Raw genomic sequence first — 12033 nt, forward strand, 5'->3', positions numbered from 1 at the left:
TCATTTGTCATTTCCACATATTAATCCTGTGCTAACTCAACAAACCATACAAACTGAGGTAGAAACTATTCAAGTGTTGAGTTACTTCCTGTCTTCTAGACATAATGTGTATTGATAGAAAAATAAAAGCTGTGCAATGTGTGAACAATTTCAACAAAGCACAAATAAAAAGTGAAAAGACTGACAGTATTGCAGTAAATCACACACTGTTCACTTTCTTTACATTTGCACAGAAGACAATCATTTTCACAGAACTATATCAGTGTGCAGTGTCTCATGCTGCATTTTAAGTGGGGTTACTGATTGCTTATTTTACTCCTGTTTTACGTTGGGTGGAGGGGGAGGAGTCACAGCCCCGCTTTACAGTCTACCTCTTGCTTGGTATACTTGCTATGCTATTTGCTTGCCTAACAGAATTGCTAATGTGACATCCAGTGGACACATTTAGAACAGCAGTTTCTTTCATTAAAAATACAGCTGAATTTTACACTTCACAAACTCATCTCGCGGGCCGGATTGAACCTGTTATGCCCGAATGTCTAAGGAGGTGGGGGTTGGGTTGTGGGCGTTGGGGGTTAATTGTTCATAAGTCTCTGATTTGTACATCAACCAGTTTGAGGAGTAAAAGTTGGCAGTTTGTTATGCAAACAGTTACCCAGCATCACTTATGCGTCAACATCAGTTTTGATACAGCTCAACTTTGCAGTGAAAAAGGGTGTAGTGCAGGTTTTTGAGCTTGCACAAACTTGACACATGAGGCCCCAGGACTGAAGAAGGAGTAACCAAGCACTTGAAGCATCATCTATCTTACTGTTCAGCAAGGTTTCAGATACAGAGAAGACATGGGGTCATGAGTGGATAAGACTATGCTCCAAATAATCCAAGTTTGTATGAATACCTCAGATATTTGTGAAAGAAGCAGTGAGGAGGTCCTGGGTAGGGTGGATGTCACCACATATGAGCAACATACCACAAACTAAACAGCTAATTGGTTATTTTCCCTTGTGTGTTCTTATGTGTTTTACTGCATCTGCTTTATGTGGGAACCTTCTACAGCACACAGAACAACTAAATGGTTTTTCTCCAGCGTGTGTTCTCATGTGTCGCCACAAAGAGCTGTTATGACAAAAGCTGTTGCCACAAACTGAACAATTAAAGGGTTTTTCACAAGTGTGTGTTCTCATGTGTTTAGTCAAAGTGCTCTTAAAAGAAACGCTTTTGCCACAAACTGAACACTTAAAGGGTTTTTCACCTGTGTGTGTTCTCATGTGTTGAGTCAAAATGCTCTTAATAGAAAAGCTTTTGCCACAAACTGAACACTTAAAGGGTTTTTCACCAGTGTGTGTTGTCATGTGTTTAGTCAAACTGCTCTTAAAAGAAACGCTTTTGCCACAAACTGAACATTTAAATGGTTTTTCACCTGTGTGTGTTGTCATGTGTCGAGTCAAATTGCCATTTTGAGAAAAGCTTTTGCCACAAACTGAACAATTAAAGGTTTTTTCACCTGCGTGTGTTCTCATGTGTTGAGTCAAAGAGCCATTTTGAGAAAAGCTTTTGCCACAAACTGAACAATTAAAGGGTTTTTCACCTGTGTGTGTTCTCATGTGTCGAGTCAAACGGCTCTTTTTAGTAAAGCTTTTAGCACAAACTGAGCAGCTCAAACATGTTTTACCTCTCTTCTTTGTAGAGCATTCAGAGTGTTTGTTGTCAGTGTGAGTCCTCATATCACCTTCACAGTCTTTATCGCTGCTCAAAGGTTCTTCAACCTCGTCTTCAGCCTCACTATCTGATAGTGGAGCTAAGAGGTTGTCTACTTGTGGTTTCTCTTCATCATCTTCAGTCTTCACAGAGAGAATACTCAGTGGAAACTTGGTGTAATCAGCTTCCTCTCGTCCTAGAAGACACTCTCCCTCCTGAGTGATGCAGAGTTCCTCCTCTTCCTTTTTAATGCAGGGTGGTTGTGGAGTCTCCTGCTTCAAAGTGGAGCTCCCCCCTAACTGAGGGGGAACTTCTTCTGGATTACCGATCAGCTGCTGGACGTCTGCAAGACACAAACAACAAAAACACACTTTCTTCTATGTACTGTATGTGTGTGTAGTAGGGTTGTACAGTATACTGCTACTAATAAAGTATCGTGGTACTAATCAATTGAAATCGGTACTATACCACCTTTGAAAAGTACCGGTACCGTTCTTTCATCTGAATGCTGCTGTGCGGCGGTGACTACAGAGCCGAGGCGCATGATGTTGAGTGTGTCAAAACGCACACACAAAGTGCATACAAGCAATAACATGGTGGAGAGGAAGAAAGGCAACAAAGGACAATTCTACTGGTTAATAAAGAGGGTGCGTGAAGTGCAATATGGAGGTATTTGGGCTTCTAAACTAACTATAAAGGTGACACTTTAAACAGGGACCCGCCGCTCTGCAAGGGTTGCTTTACACCTTTCCTGTTTGTGGGCTCCCAGACCGTGGTCGAGGAGCGCAGGGGAGACGTTCCCTCCAGGGCCCATGTTGTGTCGGGGGTAACACTGGGTCCATAAAGCTCCGCTCTTTGGTCGGAAGGACGAGGCCGTCGATTAGTTACAGCTTGCTCACTTTATTTATTATTTCCACGGGGCACAAGCGGGCATCCACCATGCTATTAACACTCCTGCACATGCTACCACTACCTCTCCTTACTCGCCCACTCACTTACTCACGTCACTCACCCCACATACTGCCACTCTTAAAGGCCTACTGAAATGATTTTTTTTTATTTAAACAGGGATAGCAGATCTATTCTATGTGTCATACTTGATCATTTCGCGATATTGTCATATTTTTGCTGAAAGGATTTAGTATAGAACAACGACGATAAAGATCGCAACTTTTGGTATCTGATAAAAAAAGGCTTGCCCCTACCGGAAGTAGCGTGACGTAGTCAGTTGAACATATACGCAAAGTTCCCTATTGTTTACAATGATGGCCGCATGAAGTGAGAGAGATTCGGACCGAGAAAGCGACGATTTCCCCATTAATTTGAGCGAGGATGAAATATTTTTAAATGAGGAAAGTGCTAGTGAAGGACTAGTGGGGAGTGGAAGATGCTGTGAGAGCCGGGGGTGACCTGATATATAGCTGGAAATGACTACAACAATAAATAAACACAAGACATATATATACTCTATTAGCCACAACACAACCAGGCTTATATTTAATATGCCACAAATTAATCCTAATGCTAGCTCCTAGCTCCTAGCTACTACCTCGAGCTAGTTATAGCAAGCGATCAAATGTTTGGAAGCGCAGCTGTGTACTCACGTTATCGCAACTGTGTATCCAAATCAAAGTCCTCCTGGTAAGAGTCTCTGTTGTCCGAGTTCTTCCATCTTGACTGCATCTTTCGGGAATGTAAACAAAGAAGCGCCGGCTGTGTACGTGTTGTTGCTGATTTCCCTCGCAAAATAGACACTTCGCACCGACAACTTTCTTCTTTGCTTGCTCAGCTTCTTTCTCCATAATGCAATGAACAAATTGCAACAGATTCACCAACACAGATGTCCAGAATACTGTGGAATAATGAGATGAAAACAGAGCTATTTCGTATTGACTTCAATGGTGTCCGAATACTTCCGTTTCAATGATTGACGTCACGCGCATACGTCAACCCTCAGAGGCGTTTCGAACCGGAAGTTTAGCGGGAAATTTAAAATTGCACTTTATAAGTTAACCCGGCCGTATTGGCATGTGTTGCAATGTTAAGATTTCATCATTGATATATAAACTATCAGACTGTGTGGTCGGTAGTAGTGGCTTTCAGTAGGCCTTTAAAAAATGTGCTATAGTTACATTAATCATTAGTAATGGAGCAGCCTAGTTTTGAATGGCAGGGTCCCTGCTATCACATGTTGATAAAAATATAACATTTACATAATAAAAATCAACTACAGGCTTCCCAAATGCTGTAATAAATTAAGCATGATGAGTTGACTTGAAACCGTTTAATGTTGCACTTTTTATATGTAGAAGAAAAGTTGTGTCATTTTATTTAATCTGAGCAACAACTTGAGGCAGTTTAATGTTGATTAACGTGGGAAGAATTATTATAGTGTTCCCAATGTTAAAAGGATAAAGCCATTGTTTACAAATTTGGTAAATAAATAACCCAAAAATTTATATTTTGTTGTTTTCTTACTGTACCGAAAATGAACCGAACCGTGACCTCTAAACCGAGGTACGTACCGAACCAAAATTGTTGTGTACCGTTACACACCTACTGATTAGACATACTAGCACTGTGTCAAATAAAAAGTAGCACATTCTAGTAGACATGGTCTTTTTTTCAATCATACACTCACTCATCCCATTAACCGTTACAGGCTCAAGAATTTGCATGCACGTTCCGCGGGCTGTTCATCTTTTTTTTTTACAATAACATGTTTATGATCGTGTCATGTCTTAAATGAAGTTGAGATTAAAATGGGATTAGTTGTCCAGCCCTACTAAGAACTAGGAAATACAGGCTATAGACTATATAGTATATACCGCATGTTATTTTTGTACAACAACTTCAGCTGTCGAACGTTATAAGGTACAAATTCAACAAGTACAACATCAGCACGGACGTATAGCCAAGTTGTCGTTAAGAAGGTGGATTTTTGTTCCTTATATTTACCAGAAAGGAAGTGATCCGAACACACGACCCGGGACTTTGGGGGACTCCAGTGAGAACCGTCCTCGTTTTCCCGGTGTAAAGCTGCGAGCCATTTGTCTCGTCTCTGTGGGCTTTTATCACGCTTTGGCAGAACAAAATACAACCTTTGTTTTCCCTGTTTCCAGTTGTGGTTAGCACAACCAAAAACAACACAGTTTTTCGGCATTTTGGAGGCAGAATGCCGGGTTTAACCAGCGTAGGTCGACAGGTTAAAGAGTAATGGCAACGGTTTGTTTTCAACGCCAGTCTGGTTGCTATGGCTCGAAGAACCCGTATGTAGCTCAGTTGCCCGGATGTCGGCCCTCACCCATAACTTGATGGACTCCATGAATAACTTAGCTTAGTAATGCGAGCTAAATATTTGAAATGTGGCGTTTGCCAAACATGGGAAGCGCTTGTTTTGCTCTTCCACTTTCTTCATTTGACTTTTGCATTCTTTCATCTCCTCTGATGTGAACTCCACTGCCTTCTTCAAGCTAACAATCATGGCGGCTCTTTCTTTACATTCTTCAACAAAGCCGGCTAATTTCGACTCTAAGGTCCTTGAAATTCAAATAGCTTTCAAATGACAAAACTTCAAGTCACTCACCTTCATCTTTCGTCTTTATCTCCGTTGGTGATTTGCTGGAAGTTGGTGGCGCTGATTCTCTTTCATGTTCTCTTTTAGCGGACGTCGCCATCTTAGCATAGCAGTAGTCGTCCATCTTCTATCACGTCTTCAATCTTCACTTCAGATATCGCTCCAAACTCAATGCACGTTTCGTGGCTTTGGAAAATGCGAATTGAGATATGTGTTGCTATATTTGCTGTGAATCATATGACTTTAAGATCGTGAATTCGAAGAATCTCCGAACAACCATAGCATGCGGTCTTCGTCTTTTTGCTTGGCTTCAAGTACATTTGCGCATGCGCTAGAAGTCCGCAACTTCCGTTTACTACTCCACATCATTTATTTTTCAAAATAAAGTCAATTTAATCTTAGTTTAAAACAATGGTTAGTAAAAGTATCTAACATCAAATAATCGACAGCTACTGTTTGAAAATAAAAAATACATATATACAAGCACAGGCACGTGCACACATAGGGCCCTATGGGTCCCTGAGCCCCTGCCCTTTTTTGCCTCGTCTTAAAAAGTGCCCTCTGCCTGTGTGTGTGTGTTTTCTTTTTCTTTAAACAACATTAATAAATTCCTGTCAGGGATGTAAAAAACAAATAATAATAATAATAATAACAATAATAATAAGAAGAACAATGATAATAATAATAATAATAATTATTATTATTATTATCAATAATAATAATAATAATTTCAGCATTCTGGGGATATAAGATGTAGGTTATCTGTTAGGAATATTGCCATCTGTATTTAAACTTGATTCATGTTGATTATGCCTGCAGCCCAATGCCAAAAAAAGAAAGGATACAGCCCTACTGGCCCCTGGTCCATATTTTTGGCCCTGTATTGGGTTTCAGTTGTTTAGTCTGAGCATTAAGTGAGATAGACCATAAGGTACAACTTGATGGTGTTTTCATCAAGTTAAGGGAAGAAGGACAGATTTTCACATTGAAGTTTTTTCCATTTGGGTATTTATTTTTGTATTTTTTTTCACAGTTCATGTTGCACTGTTCAATGTTCAATATTAAAGTGCTTATCTTTAACAAAAAATAGCCTGATAATAAACCAGTGTTTTGTTGCTTTTCATGTCTTCCAAGCCTATGATAATGTGAATTAACTTATTATGACCATAATTTGTTGACACAAAAGAAATGGCAATCACTTTTACCTACAAAGGACACACAGCTAAGTAGTTAGCTTCCTATTAGCAAATTTAATTTTACATTACTTTCCATATTGTGTAAAGGACCAAAAAAAAAATTCCTGCCCTTTTCTGACTTTGAGCCCCTGCCCCTCTATTATCATGTGCACGTCCCTGTACACGCACGTGCACATACTTTTTCCATGGCTGTTGTTCAAACCAGAAAAAGGGCAAACATCGAGGGAAAAAAATCCTACATTTTAAATACTACAAGAAACACAGAAATATTTTTCAAGCTACTTAGTTGTTTTAGTTAAAAACCTTTAGAAAGTCAAATGATTACTCTGAATAAAGAAGAAAAGCACTAAGAGTGTAGATCTCCACCAGGACCAATCCTATTGTTCACATGCTACTAAATTGTGTGCCATCTCATGTGTATCGTGTGCTGCTATGACAATAAACCATACTTGCCAACCCTCCCTGATTTTCCAGGAGACTCCCGGAATTCAGCGCCTCTCCCGAAAACCTCCCGGAAGAAATTTTCTCCCGGAATTCAGCCGGAGCTGGAGGCCACGCCCCCTCCAGCTCCATGCGGACCTGAGTGGGGACAGCGGCGACAGTCTGTTTTCACGTCCGCTTTCCCACGATATAAACAGCGTGCCTGCCCAATCACGTTATAACTGTAGAATGATTGAGGGCGAGTTCTTGGTTTCTTATGTGGGTTTATTGTTAGGCAGTTTCATTAACGTCCTCCCAGCGCGGTAACAACACACGACAACAGCAGTAACGTTTTTGTCTACCGTAAAGCAGTTCGTCTGCCGTAAACAGCAATGTTGTGACACTCTTAAACAGGACAATACTGCCATCTACTGGATAGATATCAAGTATTTCATATATATATATATATATATATATATATATATATATATATATATATATATATATATATATATATATATATATATATATATATATATATATATATATATATATATATATACAGTGGGGCAAAAAAGTATTTAGTCAGCCACCCATTGATTGTCAATGGGTGGCTGACTGAATACTTTTTTGCCCCACTGTATATATATATATATATATATATATGAAATATAAATGAAATACTCGAGTTATTTATTAAATACTCGAGTTGGTGAATTCTAGCTGTAAATATACTCCTCCCCTCTTAACCACGCCCCCCGCCCCCAACCACAACCAACAACTTTTCTGGACAGTACCACTACACAGCGGAGTCTGATGCTCTTTTTGGTTCCAGTGGACTACACATCATCCACCTTAATGTGAACAGCCTCTCTGGAACCAAACTCGACCAAATCAGAGAAATGTTCCTCAACACGAAGGTAAAAATCCTGTGTTTCTCTGAAACCAAATTTGATCAAAGTATTTCTGACTCAGAGATAGAAATAGAAAACTTTTCGGTTATCAGAAAGGACAGGAATAAACACGGTGGGGGCGTTTGTATGTATATTCACCAATATATGAAATACATAACTCGCACTGATCTTAACCACAATGACCTGGAATCTGTGTGGGCGGAAATCAAATTTAAAAACGCTAAGCCGGTACCAATAGGGACTGTTTACAGACCCCCTAATCAGAGTGATTTCTATGGGGCTCTGGAGGAGTGCTTGGCTGCGGCAGACAACGTGGAGAAAATTATAACTGGGGATCTGAACACAGATATTCAACGCAGAGATGCGCCTGTCTTCAGATCCTACAGCAAGTTTTGTAATCTACACGGTCTTTCCCAGCTAATAGCACTACCTACAAGGGTGTGTGATTCCACCCAATCAACCATAGATCTCATTCTCACTTCAAACCGACCTAAAATAAAAAATAGTGGGGTCATGATCTGTGGTCTTAGCGACCACTATCTAACCTTCTGCACCCGCAAAATAGCTAAACCCAAAGCCAATGGCCACATAACAGCCCAATCCAGATCCCTTAAAAAATACTCCAGTGATAATTTCAATTTAAAATTAGATGAGTGGGACTGGTCCCCTATGCTAGTGAGCAACCTGGTCGATGTTGCTTGGGATCGCTTCAAAACAGCGTTCCTAAAGATACTAAATGACATGGCTCCTGTGAAAACAGTCAGGATCAAAGCCCGCTCGGAACCATGGATGAATCCGGACCTATTACCTGCCATAAAAAACAGAGACAGAAAATACTCCGAATACCAAAAGTGTAAAACAGAAGTAGATGAACAACCCAATAATATCAACCTCAAATTACTCCTTTCAACTCTCAAAAAGCAATGCAATAAATTAAGAAATAAGTCAACCAACCTGACTAAATCCTTAAAAAAAAATTACATTAACGACAAAATAGAGGAAAACACAAATAAGCCACGTGAGCTCTGGAAAATTCTCAATAACCAGCTTCCCGGTTGCAGCCAGAAACTTAAAACCAGACTCACCAACATCAGCATCAAGGAGGGAGACTCCCTCATTACAGACAAAATGGAGGTAGCAAGCAGCCTTAACATCTTTTTCACCAGCATAGCCGCAACTTTTGTCAACAAGCTGTCCCACCACTCTGGTCGTTTTGGTGTAGAACACATTCAAGCCTTCTACAGAAAGCTAGGAGTATCCAACAATGATTTCAAATTAGAAATGGTCTCAGCTGATGAGGCGTTTAAAAAATTGAGCGCGCTCCACCCAAACAAGGCCACCGGCCTTGATAATATCCCCTCCAGATTCCTCAGGGACTCTGCTTCCATCATTGCCCCGATCATCACGCACATAATAAACCTCTCAATTACACAAGGCCAAGTACCAAAAGATTTTAAGATAGCAAGAGTAGCTCCTATCTTTAAAAAAGGAAGCAAATAGGAACCTGGCAACTACCGACCTGTTTCTATTCTCAGTTCCATTTCGAAAGTAATGGAGAAAATAGTTCATGAACAGGTCGATAGTTACCTTGCCACTAATAAACTCATGTACAAATTCCAATCCGGCTTCAGAACTAACCACTCTACTGACACGTGCCTTCTCTATCTGAGCGACCACACCAAACATGAGGTGGACGCGGGCAAATACTGCGGGATGGTCATGCTGGACCTTCAGAAGGCCTTTGACACTGTTAACCACGCTATACTGTTGGATAAGCTCAGAGCAATCAGATTTAACAAAACCTCATGGAGCTGGATGCAATCTTACATGGAGGGGAGGGAGCAGGTGGTAGAGGTGAACGGCACCGTGTCCCCCCCTCTCAGTGAGCTGTGAAGTCCCCCAAGTGAAGTCCCCGGTGAATAATTGCAGCAGGCGGCTGCTGCAGGACAGCGGATCCCTGGATGTGCGCGGCCGTGGGCGTGTCCCGAAGCTTGACAAGCAGAGCGCAAGGATGAGGGCGCATCTGGCTGTGACAAGCTGAACCGCATCAAAGTGATCAAAGAGCCGCGGGTTGCCGACCCCTGGCCTAGTCAATAATATCCGCTACACCTCCCTGATACCGAAGTATATTATGATAAATGATAAATGGGTTGTACTTGTATAGCGCTTTTCTACCTTGCGCTTTGACAGTATTTCCACATTTACCCATTCACACACACATTCACACACTGATGGCGGGAGCTGCCATGCAAGGCGCTAACCAGCAGCCATCAGAGGCAAAGGGTGAAGTGTCTTGCCCAAGGACATAACGGACGTGACTAGGAAGGTAGAAGGTGGGAATTGAACCCCAGTAACCAGCAACACTCCGATTGCTGGCACAGCCACTCTACCAACTTTGCCACGCCGTCCCTCTGGTACATGTACCAGAGTACATGTCAAACTACTTCCTTAACGTAAATGACCGCCATAACCACAACACCAGGGGGAGCTCCACTAACCACGTTAAACCCAGATTCCGAACTAACAAAGGTCTTAACTCATTCTCTTTCTATGCCACATCAATGTGAAATGCACTCCCAACAGGTGTAAAAGAAAGGGCATCTCTATCCTCCTTCAAAACCGCACTAAAAGAACACCTCCAGGCAACTACAACCCTAAACTAACACCCTCCCCGGATTGTTAATAATCAAATGTAAACAATCAAATGCAGATACTTTTTCTTATGCCTTCTGATCTCTCTCTCTCTTTCTCTTTATGCCCACTATATGCTGTACATATCCTACCTAATCAGACCTACACTGTTCCAATATCCATTTCTCTGTTCTCAAATGTTGATGACTGATAATAACAACCAAAACTACCCCCCCCCCCCCCCCCCCCCCTCCACACCCCGGGTTGTAAATAATGTAAATAATTCAATGTGATTATCTTGTGTGATGACTGTATTATGATGATAGTATATATCAGACCTGGGCATTCTGCGGCCCGCGGGCCGCATCCGGCCCTTTGTGCGTCCCTGTCCGGCCCGCGTGAGGCCAATTATAAATTACAAAATAAATTTTAAAAAGTATCTATGTCGAGTGTGCAATACAACGGTGCTGCTTTTGTTTTGAAAATCGTTATTTGTATTACTTCCGTGTGGACGTATGCGTGTGCGGGGTTGTGAGTGAATGTGAACAGCTGCAATTACAAAATAAAGTTGAAAAAACATCTATGTCCTGCGCGCAATACAACTGTGCTGCTTTTATTTTGAAAAGTATTATTTATGGGCGTGTGTCCGTGTGTAACCTGCGAGTGAAGGTGCACATGCAGCGACAAGTGATGCACGGTTTACACCCGAGACGCTAAAAAGAGAAAAGTTGATGAGGAATGGCGTGTTTTCAACAAGGCATGAACTGCAAAGCAACGTCCCCTCTAAGGTGCGTGCCTGCGCAATTGCGCACTGCTCAAGCGTCCGCTGCGCGCAGCGGACGCTTGAGCAGTGCATATGCCGCGCACCAAATCAAATCCCATCTGAATTCTAAACAAAATAAACATATTTATTCTATAGAATTTTGCAATGCAACTTTGAGTGACAGTGACAATAAGCGGCCCTAATGGTGTTCGTCAACACCGTTCAATTGAACACCGTTCAATTATTGTAACGTCTATCGAGATGCTTCGAGGACAGGAATTATATCGATCACTTTATTGAGCAAAACTGTTTATATTCGGACATAACCACACCAAAAACATGAGTAAAACAATTCTATCTCGAAAAACTAGTCATTTTCTGCCGTACAAACCAGGCCAAAACCAACTTGTCATCTGTCACCAACACGCATAGCACTAAACCACTGGTGCGTTTATGGCCACACAAAAAGTCGGACAACTCAAACACCACACAAAGTTACGCTATGACTCCTCAGTCATACGTGTGCTTATTTTACTGTCATTTATTATTAATGTTAATTTATTTATATTAGTCATGGAATGCTGTTACACACACTATGTTGAAGTATTACTATTATTATTAATTATTATTATTATTATTATTATTTATCTTACGGTATATATCAAAAATAATATTGAGCAAAATTTAATTGAAATATTGTCGATGTGGCCCTCCAGCAGTGCTCGGGTAGCTCATGCGGCCCCCGGTAAAAATTAATTGCCCACCCCTGGTATATATGATAGTATATATCTGTATCATGAATCAATTTAAGTGGACCCCGACTTAAACAAGTTG

General features: G+C 41.1%; 1 protein-coding gene across 1 annotated transcript; it reads right to left on the minus strand.

Annotated features, from left to right (window-relative positions):
• Positions 1-5568, minus strand: LOC133632264 (gastrula zinc finger protein XlCGF8.2DB-like). The gene is made up of 2 exons (XM_062024606.1): positions 5285-5568; positions 1-2041 (listed from the first exon to the last, which is right to left on the minus strand). Exons 1-2 carry the CDS (start codon positions 5397-5399, stop codon positions 993-995), a joined length of 1164 nt encoding a protein of 387 aa, XP_061880590.1. The 5' UTR covers positions 5400-5568; the 3' UTR covers positions 1-992.
• Positions 5569-12033: the final 6465 nt, after the last annotated feature.

This window comes from Entelurus aequoreus, linkage group LG17, assembly GCF_033978785.1.
Source record: "Entelurus aequoreus isolate RoL-2023_Sb linkage group LG17, RoL_Eaeq_v1.1, whole genome shotgun sequence".
Classification (NCBI taxonomy): Eukaryota; Metazoa; Chordata; class Actinopteri; order Syngnathiformes; family Syngnathidae; genus Entelurus; species Entelurus aequoreus.